We start from the raw sequence: 18,518 nt of genomic DNA, 5'->3' as shown, positions 1-18,518 counted from the left end.
AAATTGGCAAAATCTGTAAGTTTTTTGTATGAAATACTTGGATTTAGATTAAGATTAAAATGACTTTAGCCACAATAAAGTATTTTATATCCAAAAACTTTAGTTGGGTTCATATATCAGGCTGTCAATATTCCACAATTTGATCTGAATCCAAAATATCCCATTTGAAATAAATAAATAATACAACTGTTTTAAACTCTAAATGCCAGATGTAAGGTCTACTTCACTTTCTTTAGCCAAAACAAGCATCATTCCTTGTTTTCTTTGTTCCCAACTTGGGAGGGGGGGGGATTGTTCACTGTCACAGATGTCACATAATATACTCTTTTGTACGGTTTTAAAACTGCAGTAAAGACTCCAGAATTCATTGTACTTTGCCTAAACCCTCAGAAGCTCCTGAAGTAATGTTAAAAAAAATAGCAGCTTCTAGGGATTGCCATTCCTAATTATTAAAAATGACATTTTGATGCTAAAATAATAGATCAATTGGATTTTTTCAGACAGAAAAATATTTTTTAAAAACATCTCTGTCACTTTTCTCCCAGATATCAATGTGTACAATACCAAGTCTGACATTATGAGACCATATTTTGGTTCCTCAGATATAAATCCCCCCCCCCCCGCCGCCAGCATGTGTTCTGAAAAACAAACAAATATAATAGTAATAAACTAAGAAACCATTTGCCTAATGGTATGGCTCACCTCTAGATCACGGAGGATGTTTTTCTTTTTTTAACACTAGACATCCATTCATCCATTTATGGTTTTTGTTTAATGTGTTTGTGGTTCCTACTTATGACTATTGGGTTTTTAGATTATAACATGGATGTTTTAATTATATTAGCTATCCTATAAAAGCTGCCAAGAGTCTTTTCAATTATGACAGGACATAAATATAAATAAATAAATAAATATGTCTGGGTATATACGCTAGGGGGACTCAGTGGCGCAGCAGCTTAATGACGCTGAAAGTTGCCGGCCAGAAATGGTCGACGCTTCAGCGGTTCGAGTCCAGCCTTCGCGTTAGCAGGGTGAGCTCCGGTTTCCTCCCCAGTTCCTGTAAACCCAACAGTTCGAAAACTCACATGAGTAGATAAATGGGTACTCTCACTCCGGTGGGAGGAAAAATGCTGGCGGCGCCTTGCAAAAAAGGAGTCGGGAGCAGTTGCCGGTAAGCGCGAAAAACTGCGCGTGCCCGAAAAGGGCGCGAAGCAATGGAAACCCCGCCTCCTGCGCTCGCCAGCTGGGCTCTGCTCTAGGAAGGAGGCTCTGGCAAACCACTTCCAAAACACCTTGCCTTGAAAACTGCAAGGACTCATCCAAGCAGTCACTGCAGAGTCGGTAACGACTGAGCGCAGATTAAAAAAAATATATATGCTGCTCCAATCAATACTGTCTCCAAGTGGGTTGTATACTTGTCATCCATAATTAGGATGAACAGTAGAACAACAACTACATTTTAATAAAATACCTTGACATGTGTCTTCTGATAAACTGTAAAGGTATGTTGTGATATCTTAAATGTTGAAATTGCAAGCAAAGCAATAAACAAATGAATAAATGGACAGTATCGTACCCTGAATTTTGATGTCATTTTTTTCTGAATAGGAAGTGTTAAGGAACTGATTTGAGATAGATATACCAAATCAGCAGTGTTATTGCATTCACAGCAGGCATAAGCACTTAGTAGCTTTATTTGTCTCTAAGTTTTAGGCTTCACAAGTGTTTATCAAAAGAAAATGATATTTTGTCTCATATGCAGAAAAAACATCAATAACCTGATACGTATGAACCCAGAAAATGTAATAGAAAGAGCTGACATTAAATATACAATTTACATACATGCTATATATATATACTCAAATTACAATTTATATACATTACATACATTATATACCTCTAATGTCCATTCTGTCCTGGTTTTGGGATCACAGAGTGAGAATGGAAGAATCTTTTAAAAAATAAATAAAAACTAACTAATTTCAGAACCAGTTTTGCCAACCTGATGCCTTCTAGATGTCTTCAACCACAATTTCAACCCAATCAGTATGCCAAATGATCCTTGCTGACTGCCTACAATTGGAAATATAGTTCCACACATCTAGAGTGCCAGGTGGAAGTGGCTTCATGGACCCTTGACATCATTAAACTTTATTCCAGCAAAGATCAACCATTTGTGGCAGAAGAGCTCTTACCACCACCAGGTATTAATGACTAAAACAGATACCAGAAGAATAATCAGTCAACCTGATGAGAAATACAGAGTTGCTCTGAATCTGAAAGAAGCTGGAAGTAGAGATGTACAGCTTTAGAACTCATCCAAATTCTAAATAAAGAAAAATGAGCTTGGGTTTCTCAGTCTTGAAAACTTCTCTTGGTTCTGCGTGTGTGTGTGTGTTTTGCATTCTTCATTATTAGATGTGAGAAAGGATGCCACTGCTGGCACTGTTTTTATGTTGCATATCTTTCCATTACTCTGAAGACTCCCCTGGCTTCAAATTTCTTCCCCCAAAAATGTGGGCAGAGAAATTGGGTGGATGATTTATCCTAATTTTTCCAGGGAAAGAAGAAATTCTTCAACAACAACAGCAACATTCTCCCCTTTTTAGTGACAGTAGCACTGGTATTTAAAACCCAGTAAAAGAATTGCCTCATGAAGTTTCTCTTTGGGATTGAACTGAAGCTTGGGATGCCAAGGAGGCTGCAGACACTGAAGAGAAGACTGTGCTATAAAAGGAAGGACATTCATACCCCTCACAATTAAATTGTGCAAGGACCCCGCATTCCATCCATGAGAATTTCTCAGAAATTCTCTTCTCCTTTCAAAGAATTCTTACATATTCTTTTTCATCAAATTGTCTGAGAATTGGTAGAAAAAAGCAGAAGAATTACATAAAACAATGTATGATATATAAAACAGACAATATACTAGTGTAGCATCCAGATAGGTATCTTGATGTTGTCAATACATCCACTTCTAACTTCTTTCATGCCATATTCTTGACCAAAACCTCATGCCATCTCAACAATGCTATTTGCCCTTTAGAATATCTATATCTATATCTATATCTATATCTATATCTATATCTATATCTATATCTATATCTATATCTATATCTATATCTATATCTATATCTATATCTATATCTACATCATCTATAGATATAGATATAGATATAGATATAGATATACAGTAGATATGCAAATTTTCCTGCCTAGGAGTAAGCAACAGTTTGAGAAGGTGATTTTAAACAGGAAAATGCTATAGGGAAACAAAATTAAATACTTTCACCACCAACATCGCCTTCAATAGAGTTCATAGTAGAAAAAATCTTGCAAATCCCAATCACATGTTTAAAACCTCATAAATGCACTTCTTATCTCAGTACAAGAATTTAGAAAACTAAGGGTTATCCCCCCCTCAGCTGGGGAAAAAAACACAAAAATTATGGGCCACATCCTTATGTGAAACAAATTAAAGTCAAAAGAGAATTCAGTTGATTTACAACAACTGAGGAACTTTTGTGTGAATTTTAAAACAAGACTTTGTCTCTCCATTTGCAAGCATAAATTCAGCTGATACAATATATGTCATACTTCTGCAAAGAGACTTGATAGACACAGACATAAACATCCAATAAAACAAAAACAGGAAAAGGCAGTAGCTCAGCCATATAGTATTGCCACTGCAGGCAAACTGTGTTGGAATCATTTGTGCAGTAAATCTCCTTTTCAAAAAAAAAAATCAGAATTGAGATGATAAGCCAATTTTTGAGTCCTTAGAGAGCTACTGGCCAAAATTAAAAATCTCCCATAAATGAACAAATAGTCTGCTCTGGTGCATGACCCTTTCCTGTATCCCTATTTCTTAACAAAATCATAAAAATAGTTCTTTTAAAATAACACTCAGCCTACTGCACATTTCTAAATCAGTCCCTTATTTCCCAGAAGTGGTAGTTACTTCCTTTATAAAATTCCTAAATATAGCAACAGACTATACATTTCAGGTTTTTCCTAAATCCAATCTCACCCTTGTCATTTATTCAATACCACCATGTACACGAGGTGTGTATTTCATAACACATTTTTTAAAATGAAGAGAGGAGTAGCACCTGCTTGTGATATTTTGGCAGCTGGCAAACAGAGCCTTGATAATTTGACTGACTTGGTTCATTTCTGAAATTCTGTCAGAGTCTAGCCTTTTGGTCTTTACCATTCAGATTTTTCATATCTGAAAAATACAGTACTGTCATTTTACAGTACCCTACGGTCTGTCCTACTTCATCAAAATGAAAAGGTATATACTACTTCATTGAATAAAGCACATCATTGTTTAATTCAAAATTCAAAAGGAATAAAGGGAAAGGCAAACAGCTCCATAAGTTTAAACATTTAAGGTTGCATGGTTGTATGCATTTGCCAAAAAGTAAACCCCACTAAATTAAGGAGGAGTTACTTCTGAGTAGACAGACAAGTATGGAGAATCCCTGGATTTTAATCTATGCAAAGACTTGTTCAATTGCAATATGGTAGAAATAAGATCTGCTAAGTGCTACCTCAGAAATCCTCCTGCCTTTAAATGTGGTAGGGAGCACTGCCTACTTGCAATGTTGAAGTAAGACTCAACTGTCAATCTGGTCACCTCTTGTATAAAGAATCGGGAGTGGGTGCATTTTGCCTCTGCAAAATATTTCGACATGGCCTAAGATAAAAAGGGTTCGCAATAAATAAAAGGATACCAAAAACATGAATCAGCCACAATAAAATGCATTTAAGCAACATTATTAAGCTTTGATCAAATTTTGCCCATTAAAAGAAACAGGGTGTTAAAAAATAACTAGCTTGGCAATAGAAATTGTGAAAAGGATCTCAGACTAGTAATGTATGCATGTATTATATGTTAGATTTATATCCCACTTTTTTCAGGAGTTTAAGGTGGCTGTTGATTACAAACATGAATGAAAAGTGTGATGTAACTGCAAAATAGGCAAATGCAATTTTAAGCTATAGACATCTGGGTGGGGCAAGGAGGAACAGGTAACATTGGATGTGTCATGATATCACAGTGCAGACTCTGTGACTTAGATGCTTGTATCCGCTGCCAAGACCCAAGTACAAAAAGCCATGGTTTGTGTCCTTATGTTGAGACTTACATTTTGTTTGTGTCTTTTTTTCCCCATCATTACAGTTGTAATGGATGCCTATGGCTGCATAAACAAAAATGTTCAGATCACAGCAGCTAATTGTTCCATTTTATTCTTGCATTGGTGAGATCCCACTTTGAGTATTGTGTCTGCTTCTGGGACACTGCAGTTTAAAAAGGAATGAGAGAACCTAAACCTGAAGAGGGTTAAAGAGGAGCAATGAAGTTGATTAGGGAACTAGAAGCTAAGTGTTATTAAACAAGAATAAAGGAAGCAAGAATGTTTAGTCCAGGGTTCTGAGTGAAGTTCTATGGCAAACTAAATGTCCCTGAAGGAGCAAGGACAGCGTTGCAGTGGAGATTGGTGGCCAGACAATACATTCTGGCTGTTGCAGTCTCTGGACAAGGAGAGATCATGAGATCACCCACTGGCACTCCAGACACCTGCTTCTCATGAGGAGACTGCAGGAACTGAGGTTTTCGCAGTCAACTTGTAAGTCAAGTGGCTGGGGGTTGAGCGATTTTAATCAAACTGTAATGCAGCCTATATGGGCACAAGGTTCGCAAAAGCCTCACTTCTTAATCACTATCAGATGTAATCACTTTACAGTTAAAGAAAGATTTTCTGAGCGGCGAGATAAGAGAAATCCGCATGGTGAGTCAACATTCTTTCTGGATTAAAGGCTTTAAATTTTTAGAAAAAAGCTTAACAAGAATTGGATGTAAGAAAGATTAAAACAGATAAATGGGACAGTAATTTTGAAAGATTAAATTTTGGCACAAGTGCTTTTGAAATTTGATTAGTGAAATAACAGTATCTACATTTATTGCTGACTGGAAACCCCTTATGGACTTTTTGTGTAAAACAGAAAAAAATGAATTTATGATCTATGGGTTTGATGATTGGATAGGATAGATTATGGAAAGAAGAGAGTCATGATGTAACTTTAGAGAATGAGGTAAATTTATAATTGTACTTATAACTGCTATAATCCGAAGTCACTTCCTTATATCTTTTTTCTTTCTTTTCTATTTTTCTTCTACTCTCTTTCTTTTCTTTTTTTCTTTTTGCACTTTAGCTTTCTCTTTTATTTCTTCCTTTTTCTTTTTTCTTTCTTATTCAATTTTACTTTGTATTAATTTTTACTCTTGTTTTTAAAACTTTCAATAAAATTATGTTAAAAAAAAAAGAAAAAATGTTTAGTCCTGAGAAAAGAACACTAATCTGCAATACCTGAAAGGCAGTCACATAGAAGATTGAGACTTTATCGTTCTGTATCAACTCAGAGTGCAGAACATGACACAACGGATTTAAGTTACAGGAAGGCAGATTCTGATTGCATTTTAGAAAAAAGCTTCTGAACAGTAAAAGTGGTTTGACAGTTACTTTAACAGCTCTTTTATCCACCCACCCACCCCATATGTTTAATTGGAGGTTAAGCAACTATCTGTTAGTAATTTTTTAATTGGAATTTCAGAACTAAACTGGGGGATTACCTTGTTGCCCAAGATGATTTTTTCCAGCTCAATGATTCTATGAAACCTATTTTTAATTCAACTTTGAATAAGATATACTATGATTTTAGCAATGTCTTATCTTCAAGTGACTTCATTTAGTGCCTGGATTCAGACCAAAAATGGATTCAGAATGCTGATATTTCAGAATTTCTGAGAAAACAAATAATTGGCATGGTGAAGGTTTTAAAGCTTCAGACCTTTGATGTTCCAGAATCTGTACCTGCTTTAAGAGTGTAACATTAGTTTTTATGAGTCGATTGTATGTATGATAGTGTGGGTTTTCAATTTAATACTGTATATCACTGCCAAGAGCAGATTTCTGATGTTCTGTATTGAAGGTAGTGCCCTTCTCAAACCAGTTGCGCAACCAGCATCTGAAATGGCATCGCAATCAATTCTTGGCAATATTCATAGCAATGAATTCTTAAATATTACACCTTCTGTATGAAACCTGCATTTCTTAAGCAAAGAGTTCCAGCCTGTTCCAGTTTTTCAGCTCCTGGATTCCAGTTTAGTCATCAAAATAGTAAGGTGATTGGTTTATTTTATTTAGATCAGGGCAGTTAATTAAATTGATCCAAATGTAATTGAACTTTTCCATTGCTCTTTCACAACTTAATAATTTTGCTTTCATTTAAAAAAAGACAGTTCCTATCAATGGCATGCTTTGATGGATTAATTCCAAACCCCAGAAATTATGGGTTCACTGCAGCATCATAAAATGTCAAGCCTTTTGTTAAAGACTACACTTAAAAATTGAGATTCTTGAAAACCCCATATTAATTAAGTCTTACTGAAAAATATATCAACTTGTTTTTATATGGCAGCCTATCTTGCTTCTGCTAAGGTCTAAAGCCATACAGTTTTGTATCCCACTATGTGCTATAGGAATCTCTGAAACTTAATTACATTTACTGTTACAAAAAAAGAGTTTATGAACTTTTGCCTTTAGGCAAAAATGTTTATTTCATTGCCTTTGCTATTCATCCTTTTCAACTCTATTGCCTTTGAACTCTTCAGCTGCACAGAGTTATCACCATGATACAGAAACCAGGAAGTGTGCTCTGGAGATGCAGACCACAAGTTGCAGAAAATGAAAAAAGCAAAAGATATAGGAGTCGTTATTTTGGCCACCCTTTGTGCTATTAAAATCTCATTTTCTGCCTATTAGAATGCCCTCTTACTGCTTACGCAGTGGTGATAGCCAGTGATTAGTGTGTAATTCAGTATAATTGTCTTTTCACTTTTCATTTGTGTCATTCCAAGCTTCCTTCTGTTTTTTTTAACCCCACAGAGAAAGAGCAGAAAGAAAATAAAGCTGTTAAAATTCTCACATCCCTGAAGAGATTTCCTGATTGTAATTATAGATTGCTTCCCCCCCCCAACTCTGTGACATTTGCTCAAAATTTAGTGGACACCTCTCCAAAACACCTGTGCTAAATCCACACTAATAGAATAAACTGCAGAATATTTTACCAGAAACTAATAATGTTGAGCTGAGGACAGATGCCAGAAGTAGGAAGTTTAACCAACCTTTTCTGGCACTCAATTATCAAGGCAATTTATTAACATGATCATCCAAGAAAAGCTCATGCAAATTAGGAAAACAATTATGTCCTTCAAGTCATTATAAGCTTCTTGAGAGCAGTAATGCTCTTAATTTATGTATTCATAATTCGATTATAGCTCATCTTAATGTGTATTGCTCATCAGCTGAGGCAATGAGCACCCTACTCGTAAGGTTAAATTTAAACAGTACATATCTTTTTCATTATTTTCATGACAAAGGATCAAAACCAAAATCAATGTCTCTGGAGAGTTTTTTTAAAAAAAGGAAAGGAAAGGAAAGGAAAGAAATCAACTTTAAAAATATATATGTTGGGAAAGCACCACATCAAACATGCCTGTCAGCTGAATACAAGCAGAAAGGCTTTGGGATTGCATTATGAAACATTGCCTTAAACTAAATATAAGCTATAACTTTTGATTCTGTCAGTAGAGAGGGGAGGGGGAGGAAACTAGCAAACTGAAATCATGTGGCTTATATAAAGAATACTTTATGGTTTAAATTTGGCAAATCATTGTATGATGGCCTTGGGGAATAGACAATTTAGTTTGGGTATACAGCAAATCCTGTGTCTGAAAAAGCAGGACTGACCTGAGGTGAAAGGCCATTGCCAATGGCAGGGTTCATAGGATTTGAGGGCCCGGATGGAGGTACAAAGCTGTCTGTATAGCTGGAAAAGCCATGCCTCGTGCTTGGTAGGCAGTAGGCAGAGCTGCTGTCTGGGTTCGAAGGGAGGCTGCTTTGGTGTACCGTGCTTGGTGGAAGAGGTTGAGGTCGGTGAACTGTACTGCTTGGGTCTGATACAGCTGCAATGAAAAGGGGCACAAGTATGAATTTCCCTCATTTCCCCATTCAAAATCCAACCCTAGATCATAGAAAGGATCACCAGACCAGATGCCAATGTTTAAAATGATTCACTGCTTGAGTAGACATCATATGCTAAGCCACTATATATTCTATTTGGTTTAGCTCGTTCAAACTCACTTCTCAGGTTCACTTGGTCTGTAGTGGAAGAGCAGGTTTTAGCCATTGGAGTCATGACTTTTTTTTCTTACTTGCCCTCCTTCCCCTCCACACCTCACCTTCTTGCACATGTCTTGGGTCAGGAAAACAATGAAACAATTTGCATTGTTTCAAAAATAGGTAAGTGATGTAAGGGAAGGAGAGATGGGAAGAAGGAAGCATGGAAAGGAGTCCAAGACATGAGACCAATGCCCAAAGCATTACTTGGCTGTTAGGAGTTCACATCGAGCCCTTGAAAGAAATTTGTCAGACAGCTGAAACATTAACATAATATAAAGAATTGTAAATCATCAAACTTTGAACAGGAAGTTATTAATTTAGGAAACTCTCAGATTGATCACTTTCATGTACTTCCAAGTAACTTTAGGACAGCACCAGTAAACTGATTTTCCTATGAGACTGTAAGAACTCAAGTTTAATGAAAGTACTTAGAGATTCTAACAATGAATTTCAACACTGAGTTTTCTGAGCTATAATTCAGAATCCCTTGTATACACAACAGAATTCATGACAACGGAATGATTTTAAGTTTTCTATATAGTTCTAACAAGGCACATGATTGTTTAATAAAGTTCTGGGCCTTTCCAGTTCTGATCTGGCTTTTGTCTGCTCAAGTATTCTATCCAACTCCTGTCAACATTTATTCTTGGAGCCAGCATCAAACATACCATTCACTACTATAAAACAGTTACCTTAGGTGGTAGACCAGAATGGGTGATGAAACTGATCAAGCTACAATTCAGAACTCTCCAGATATATGGAAATTCAATACTCTTCATTCCTAGCCACATATCTAGAGATTCTCCAGTTGTAAACGCAGAGCCACAGTTTGAATATCTGAAACTGATTTCCAGATTTCACCTTCCATGTTAAGGCTGATCCACTGAAACCAGTGTAAACATCTCTGAAGAGGTAATTATAATGCTTTTCAGATATTCAAAACTGCAGAGGAATGAATAACATGTCAAAGTACAGTTCAAAAGAATTTTTCAACTATACCTTGTGGAATAGAAGTGGGCTGATAAGAAGATTCTGATAACTGATATGTTGGCAGAGTTGGCATGGCAGTGGGTGGGAAACCTCCTGGAATCAAGTGATTGAAAGCCATCAGTTGATTGGCCCCAGCTTGCTTCCTCCATCTGGCTCGACGATTACTAAACCAAACCTAGAAATAGTTGAAAACATAGCTTAAATCAATTTGAAGTGCATTCAGCATTTGCCAAACTGTATTGATAGATGTCTTTCTTACATCTTGATTAGATTATTTAACTAAAAACCTTATGAAAGTTTTAACTAATTCAGAATTAAGGATCCAAAATCCTCACTGTACATAGCTGAATGAGTAGATTATGCCCAATAGTACTAATTATTAAAATATATCAGCTTCATCTCAAAAACTAGTTAGTACCCATAAAACCTTACTTGTCTTGGTTCCAAAATATCAACTATCCATATACTAATATCTTAAAAAGAAGTCTTTCTCTGTCCTGAAGTGGGCTGGTGTTAAATTAATTGTGGTATGTGAAAAAGCCTAATTTGTGGCTACACCCATTGTTAAATATACTCCCATGCAGATTCTTCTCATTTTTGTTCTTTCTATTGTGAAGACTCTTCTATTTAAGTGGGCAGTTTATTCTAGTTGCAATTATTTTAATTTGTCTGTCAACAATATTCAATTACTCTATTGAATTTTTTATTATTTTCATTATCTTAATAAAAGTAATCATTTTTAATTAATAGCCACCTATTCATTATTTTATCACATTTTTTAATTAAGAAAGCTTGCCTTTTCTTAAAATTAAAAGAGAAGTTCCCTTAACTGGCCTACTTTTTAAGTGTGTTTAAATTTACCACTTTTAGTTTAAAGAACATAGCGTTATGAGTTCCCAATCCAGGACATACCCACCTGAATTCAGGTGATGCTTCACTTTTTCCCTACTAATATTTACCCCCAACTGTGCTGTTGCAGTATATAACAAAATATCCAAGTTATGGCTTAAAGGGCTGGTTTATTTCTTAAGAGCATGTTTTGTCATATTTGCAGTACTGCCTCAAAATATTTCTACCGCTGATATAAAAAACAAGATTGTACACCACTACCATTACATTTATGGACTGGAAATTGAATCTTACTAATACAAGACAGCACCTTTTACTGGCACACCATTTGCCTCTCACTACTCACCACCTTCTTTCTCATGATCCAACCATTTCATTATGGCTAATGATAGGGGTGACATAAATATTCTCCACAACAAAGTGCTGCTGCGTTTCCTTCGAAATATATGAAAAATGAGCCACCAGTGAACACAGGCGCTGCAACACATTTGTTTCTATTCATTCCCCTACCCCACCTTTCAGTGTACAAAGGCATGCCCTCCAGTTAAAAAATTGTTCTGAGAAGTTAATTGGACCAACATGAAGGCTAGAGATCCATTGCTCATGAAAATCAGCACAACAGCAGCATAGCAATAGTGAAAAGAGGCAAACGTTGCTCCTGATACACATTCTTGTGCATCTCTAGGCCATGGCTCCATATATCTTTCAGTCATTTAGAGATATTTACTCCCCAACAATATTATAGAAAATTGAATATTATAGAAAATGAGAATATTAGAAAAATATAATATAATATATTATATTATAGAAAAGGCATTGTCAACCAAGGGCATGATGACTGGGGTGTCCTGAGAATAAGATCATCATAGTGGGAGGGCACCAGGTTGGGGAAGACATTACACACACACACACACATACACACACACACAGCCATGGGGTTGTCTGTTCAACATAATCACAAAGGAGATGATGGGACACTTGCCATATTATTTGTGCGTATTGGTTATGTTTGTGTCTGTGTGTATTTTTGCTACCTTTGTGATGGTATTGCAGTGGCAAACTTCCTAATTTTGTTCTTGCATCTTACCCAAAATTCCATCATTCCCTCCTTGTCTTTTTTGTTCATATCCTTCCATACTTTAATTTCCATTACTTCCAATATTTTGCCCCCCTCTCCTCTTCCATTTGGTTCATGGCCATTGAACCAGTCCAAAATTAAATAAATACTTCAGATATACAGCAGTACAGCAAAGAGGGAGGTACATTTTCTGGCTTAAATTAGATGTGTCTCTATCAATGCACCAGTCTTTTGATTTGGTACGTATTTGGCATTCATCCTTGTAAAGCTCAGGCTCTGTTTAGAGGAAACTATCCTCTATTGTCTTGATGAATTCTCTTTTCAAACATTTGCCTATTTGAATGAGAGATCTTGTTCCCTTAAAAGCACATTGGTAATTCTCTGTTTAGGATAAGGCAGTTGAAATGTCATGGCCAATTTCATGAAGTTAAGCCTGGGGGAAGAACCTCAGCTTTGAAAGGATACCCAGCCAGCATCAAGGGAATAGGATCTTGCCTTGTCCAGTTACAAACTACTTCAGAGAAAAATGACAACAAAAAAAGGAAAATGTAAATATTGGGAATTAGAGTTGGAAATTGTCTGCAAGGCCATCTAGTCTGTTTCATTCCAGAGCCAAATATATTGGACTGATGTGTCCAAACCAATTGGAGCGCCTCTACTTTTTTTCACAGGGGCTTTTGCTGCAGCCCATTGCAATTCATTGTTAAGAAAAAACATTTATCTTATTATACTGGCTGGGGAATTGTGGGAGTTGAAGTCCACAGATTTTAAAGTTGCTGAGGTTGAGAAACACTGCCCTAGACTACAGGCAAAACATTGCTTAATTATGTTCATAGGTCTTCACTATGTGAAATATTTTTAAGATCAGAAGTTTTGATTTATGGTGTGTGGCTAGTACCTAAATATCTAAAAAAACAGAGCACCAATATTGATTGAAGACAACATGGTTTTGATATCAGAAAGTTTGCACATAGAAATTCAGAATGCTCTTGACACAGTGATGAGTTGTAACAAGAATAAAGTGGTCACCACTAAATGTTAATCCTGGAAATTTTATGCCAAAATTCAACAGAACCAAAAATATTTTGCATCATAAACTCTCAAAATACTTCTCTGTAAATTTCACTGGCAAATGTTTGCCATATCTGATATCCAAGAATATTATTTAACATTGAATAATATTGAATATGTGTCAACTGGTATTTTGTATTTGATATTTGACAGCCAATAGCTGTTAAAGTTTTAAAAGCAGTAATATTTGACATCCTATCCTAAGATATTTACATTATTCTATACTTGATGAGCTGGTCACTCCTAACTCACTGCCACTTAAAAGAATTGCAAACAGAGCATATTTGTCACACTGGCCATCCCAAAGAGCTATCCCAATTTCTTGTAGCAGCATTTGACACTGCTGTATTTTTTGGATGGACAGGGAATTGGCTGGAGCACCCATCTTATCCCTTATTCCAAAGAATCCTTGCTCAACAGCATTTGGCCCAATTTATTTATTTACCTGCTGTTTATCTGGTATTTTTATTTCTTTTAGCAATTCCAAATCTCATAACAATCAGATTAATGCATCTATTATTATAATTTAATCTACATACTTAGTTACCTGCCTCTGTCTTATCAGTATTCCCCTGGTTTATACATTTGCCACCATTAATATAAACCTTTCTGTAAAACCCAACATATTTCAAATAATAGCCATTCAACAAATGCAGCCTTTTTTTTTTTAACCACTGTTTACTAGCAGATAACTTTATTCTGGCTGCAGTTTAAGGATTTCCTTAAGTATGAATTGAAATATTTATGCAACTACAGAAGCACCAAGCCTAAACAGAAACATAACTTTGGGCACATGGAGAATCAGTGGTGGTATGGTGGCTGAGAAGATAGAGTCAAGATCTCCCTGGAGTTCTCTATTTTAATAGTGCAAAGTATGGACAAAGTGGCACTTAAATTCCCAGTTCATCTTTTAATTCCCAAAAGTTTATTTTCCCCCCTCCTCTGGTACTTTAACCATTGATTGATTGGGGTTGTTTCTCCTCTTCTTTGTGCTGTTTTAACAGAAAAGTCCATATGTTCTACATAGTAGAAAATTTGCTAGACTGGAGATCACAGGAGTGAGTGTGAGACACGATGTGTCTCAAGGGAACCAAAGAAACCATAAGGAATGTAAAATGTCACAGGGTTAAAGCCACATTAAGACAGCTGTTATGTTAATGAGACTTCTGCTTTTCTTATAGCTGTGAGTCATTGTGTTAGAAAAATATGAACGTTGATTGTTGTTTTTAAAGCAGACATCCCAGAACTAAATATGCAAAGATTTAAAATAGGGAGTCCAAATTAGCAGCATTTTTTTTTAATGGTTAATTTTGAGCATAGTCGATCTAATTTTCAGTTTCAGTATCAGAAACATACAACTATTTCTTCTTTAAAATAATCTGCTCTTTATGTATTTATTTTTGAGACCTTCTGTTTTAGATGATGAAACTAAGGTCCATCAAATGTGTCTCAAAATATAGATCATAACGATCTTCTTACCTAGATCAATTACCTAATAAATTATATGGTGGTGTGGGGGATTTACTTCGTTTTTTGATAGAACCACACACATACACACACACACACACACACACAGAGTAGTTTAGTCAAACTAAATGATTCTAAGTACATAGCCAGCTTATAAGGGGTTTATTTTCAAATATCAAAACTGGAGCTGCACATAAATACTGTTATTTGTTTCTGTTTTCCCTACTTTCTTATATTCAAAAAGAAATAAGGAATATATGGATTAAGGTAGATAAAAGCATAGCTAGGGAAAGCAGAGGTGGAGATAGAGAAACATAGGGAGATATACCTACAATATTTACTACTGTATATAAATATATTATTATCCTACTGTGGGGTAATACTGCTAACCTACCAGGTTAGTGGTGTTATCAAAAGTAGCAACCAAGACACTTGAGGCCAACATCCAGGGCATCACTCAACAGAATGAGGACGAGGTCTCCCAAATGCAAAGGGATGGTAGACAATATCACCTAAAGACCATCTAAAAAGCAGGATCCTATAATACTGTAAAGTCTAGATTGTAATATATGATATGTATCCTTATGATGCATTAAAAATCAACTAAAGATCTACTAATAGATCCATATCTAAAATTTGCTTTTCTGCGCTAAGCACTAATGAGACTATATAAAATGAACATGATAAAAATAATTCAAGGTCATTTCTTTATAATTGGTTGAGGTTTCCAATATCATAATCATCTTACAAGTTTAAAAATCAATAAATGAGACTCAGACATTTTCATCTTTATCTTTTTAAAATCTTCCTTAAAATGTCTTCATTGATTTTTTTATCAAGACTATGTTTGAGACATTTTAAATTTTGTTCATTTTTAATCTTGCAAGGTAATTATGATTTTGGAAACTTCTGGTTCAACTAATTACAAAGAAGTAGTCTCATACTATTTTTATTGTGACAGCATCAATAAATGAACTTCATGAATTCAGCTCTGCTCATAACCTAATAGTTAATTATAAATAGGACATGATTTCCATAATACACCAATGCAAGCTGATTTCAGGTGCATATTTTGAAATGCAATTTACATTGCTCGCGGTTAGTCCTAGGCATTCTTTTGCTTTCAAAATTACATTTGGACAATTCGCTCAGTGTTTTATAAGCATATTTGTCATATGTTTAGTATTTAGGACACCAAAAATGTAGAAAGTGAATGAAATTATGCTCCCTTCCTATTTACCATTATGTACCTTTGTAAATAATCCCACATCTATGCTTGTTTCTTTGGTGCTAAATAAATGAGTGAAAGCAAATGTGACAAGACATGGAGTTGACAAAACACATTAAAGACCACCAACCGTTGCACCTTCTCCAGTCCCCTCAGTCACGTGCCTATAATTATTATGCAAATAAGCAGTGAGGTTATGAGTACTGGACCACTGGATACAAGAGACAGTTTAGAGGGACCCCAAATGTAAAACAGCACATTTTTAAAAGATTGTTAGTGGTGCCACTGCCTGGAATGTGAGGGAGGGATACATGGAATGGAAAGAGAGAGTACAGGCAGAGCAAATGGGAAAGAAAAAGAGAAACAGAGAGTACAGGATAGAAGAACATGTGGGAGATATATAAAGGACAAAGCATCAAATGTGGGGTCCCAAACATCAAATGTGGGGTCCCGATAATTCGGCTACAGAATTGTTTGATCAATCCTCAAAAAAATGGCCTGGCAACATATATATCTCATTATTCTTCACCAAGAAAAAAATCTTCATATAAAGAAAAAAATGTTCCCCCTTATAATTAATAGAAGAGGCCGTTTGGAACTTTTACAGTTATATTCACCTGAACCCGAGCCTCAGTGAGTTTAGCTCTTTGTGCAAGTTCCTCTCTGGTGTAAATGTCAGGATAATGAGTCCTCTCAAAAGCTCTCTCCAGCTCTTCTAATTGTTCTGCCGTGAAAGTTGTTCTACTTCGACGCTGCTTTCTCTTCAGTGGCAAATCTGGCTCAGAATCAATGTCAGAACCTTCATCTGATTGTGGTGCTGAAGCTAGAAAGCAAGCAAGCAATGGAGCAATTAATATTTGATTGGAGAGATCAGAAGAAAAAAGTACCTAGCCAAAGCTGCAGGAACTAGCACCGAGCAAATAATGTTTTATTCAAATTAGTCAATTTGGTCCTAGGCACCGAACAATAAGCACTCTTGTCTGAGCATGCTACAGCATATTTCCTTCAAATGGCTGAATAATTCTTAATAGAAACTTCAGATAATACAGTCATTTTCCTTCCTTCTGGAATATCTGCAGGCACAGATTCCAATTTCCTTACATGGCTTATTTATTCAAATATATTCAGTGTATTTTTCCCCAGTGATTTCAACAGTTTGAAACCTAAGCCATGCAGATTCTAAGTTGCTGAAATTAGTCCAGTAAATTTGTATGGCCTAGCCTCAAATCAAATAAACAAAAATCCTCATTTATTTAAATGTTCAAGCATCTGTGAGTTTGTTGCTAAGACTGCTGAAGAGGTTGCCTTTAGCAATGGAGTCACTGCCAAGGGCTTCCCACTTAAAATGAAAAGTGGATTTTTATTATTGGTGAGTGAAGGTTGTCTTTCCATGTAATGCCACTTAGTTTCTCCATGCACTGTGTCATGGTTTAACCATGGTTTACTAAAATTGTCTGGATTGACACAATGCACTAAGGCATTAATTATGATCTGCAAATCATAATGGTTTGGTTCTAAGCCAAAACTAAGCAAACCACATTACAGCTTAGCATGTTGTATAAACTCAGCCAATGGCTTCAACTCTTGCTCCTATAGAATTACACACTTTTATCTTAGTGGACCCTCAAAACTGAAACCTTGAACAGGAATAAAAAAATTATTTCATCCCAAACTTCTATATTTAGTTTACTTGAATAAAAAATTCATGTATTCAATATGTTTATGCAATCATGAGGGTGTCGTAAAATGATATAAAAATACAAAACAGACAATAAAAGCTTTCCAGTTGAATTAATTTACACCTTCTATCTTGCTCAATTTGTGGCAACTAATAACTGCCATATAAAAGCTGAATCGACTCTGGAATGGCTGTTGCTGGCCCAAAAAATCTCAGCAACTCCTTCAGCACTGATGCCTTCATAACTCCCTCCATTGCTAGAATGCAACTTTTAGTTACATTCTAATCTAAATTGCAATTTATTTCAGTTCTATAACCTTTATAGCTGTTGTGCTTGTTGCCCAATCACCTAGATCAATGTTTCTCAACCTTGGCAACTTTAAGATGTGTGGACTTCAGCTGGGGAGTTGCCAAGGTTGAGAAACGCTGATCTAGATCTATCCATCCAAGGGTCTTATTATTATGGCACCTCAACTACACTGAATGTGAAAAGATTTGGAACACCTCTCTTTTCATTGAATAATTTTGTTCTGAACCCAAGAAAAATGTAGCAGTTATCCCAATCAGCTGGTATGAAACTGATGAGCAGAGCAGTTGATTCCTAAAATTAGTTCTTTCTGCACATGTAAATTGTTTTTTTCTTTGGAAAGAACTAGAGCATGATCCAAAAATAGATGCCTAAACCCAGTAGGAGAGCATTAGTTTTTGCTACAGGGTTCATTTAATATGATGAAACATAATTTGTGTTAAAAATTATTTCAAAGGAGAAGCAAAATCTCACGGGTGATGAAATTCTCATCTGTGGAGTGTGTCAGTCCCACACTTATTTACTTACAATGTGGGCAAGAAGTGTTTGTGAATATTTTGTCTCATATTGTACAATCATCTCTCCATTCATCTGCAGCC

At 35.8% G+C, this 18,518-nt stretch overlaps 1 protein-coding gene across 3 annotated transcripts in view; it reads right to left on the bottom strand.

Moving 5' to 3' along the window:
• The window catches only part of PAX3 (paired box 3), a 98,169-nt gene that overhangs the window by 12,058 nt on the left and 67,593 nt on the right, over positions 1-18,518 (bottom strand). For 2 of the 3 annotated variants that reach the window (XM_007425661.3, XM_007425662.3), the window contains exons 5-7: positions 16,552-16,757; positions 10,251-10,416; positions 8,820-9,034 (exon numbers count right to left, since the gene is read on the bottom strand). In XM_007425661.3, coding sequence (XP_007425723.1) covers positions 8,820-9,034; positions 10,251-10,416; positions 16,552-16,757 — 587 coding nt within the window. The remainder of the gene's footprint in view (positions 1-8,819; positions 9,035-10,250; positions 10,417-16,551; positions 16,758-18,518) is intronic. The other variant, XM_007425663.3, reaches the window with a different exon arrangement.

Source organism: Python bivittatus, unplaced genomic scaffold, assembly GCF_059951505.1.
Source record: "Python bivittatus isolate LINGU-HERP-01145 unplaced genomic scaffold, Pbiv_v1 ctg000980_np1212, whole genome shotgun sequence".
NCBI lineage: Eukaryota > Metazoa > Chordata > Lepidosauria > Squamata > Pythonidae > Python > Python bivittatus.
The sequence above is the reverse complement of the archived record's forward strand: the minus strand, read 5'-3'. Positions and strand labels throughout refer to the sequence as shown.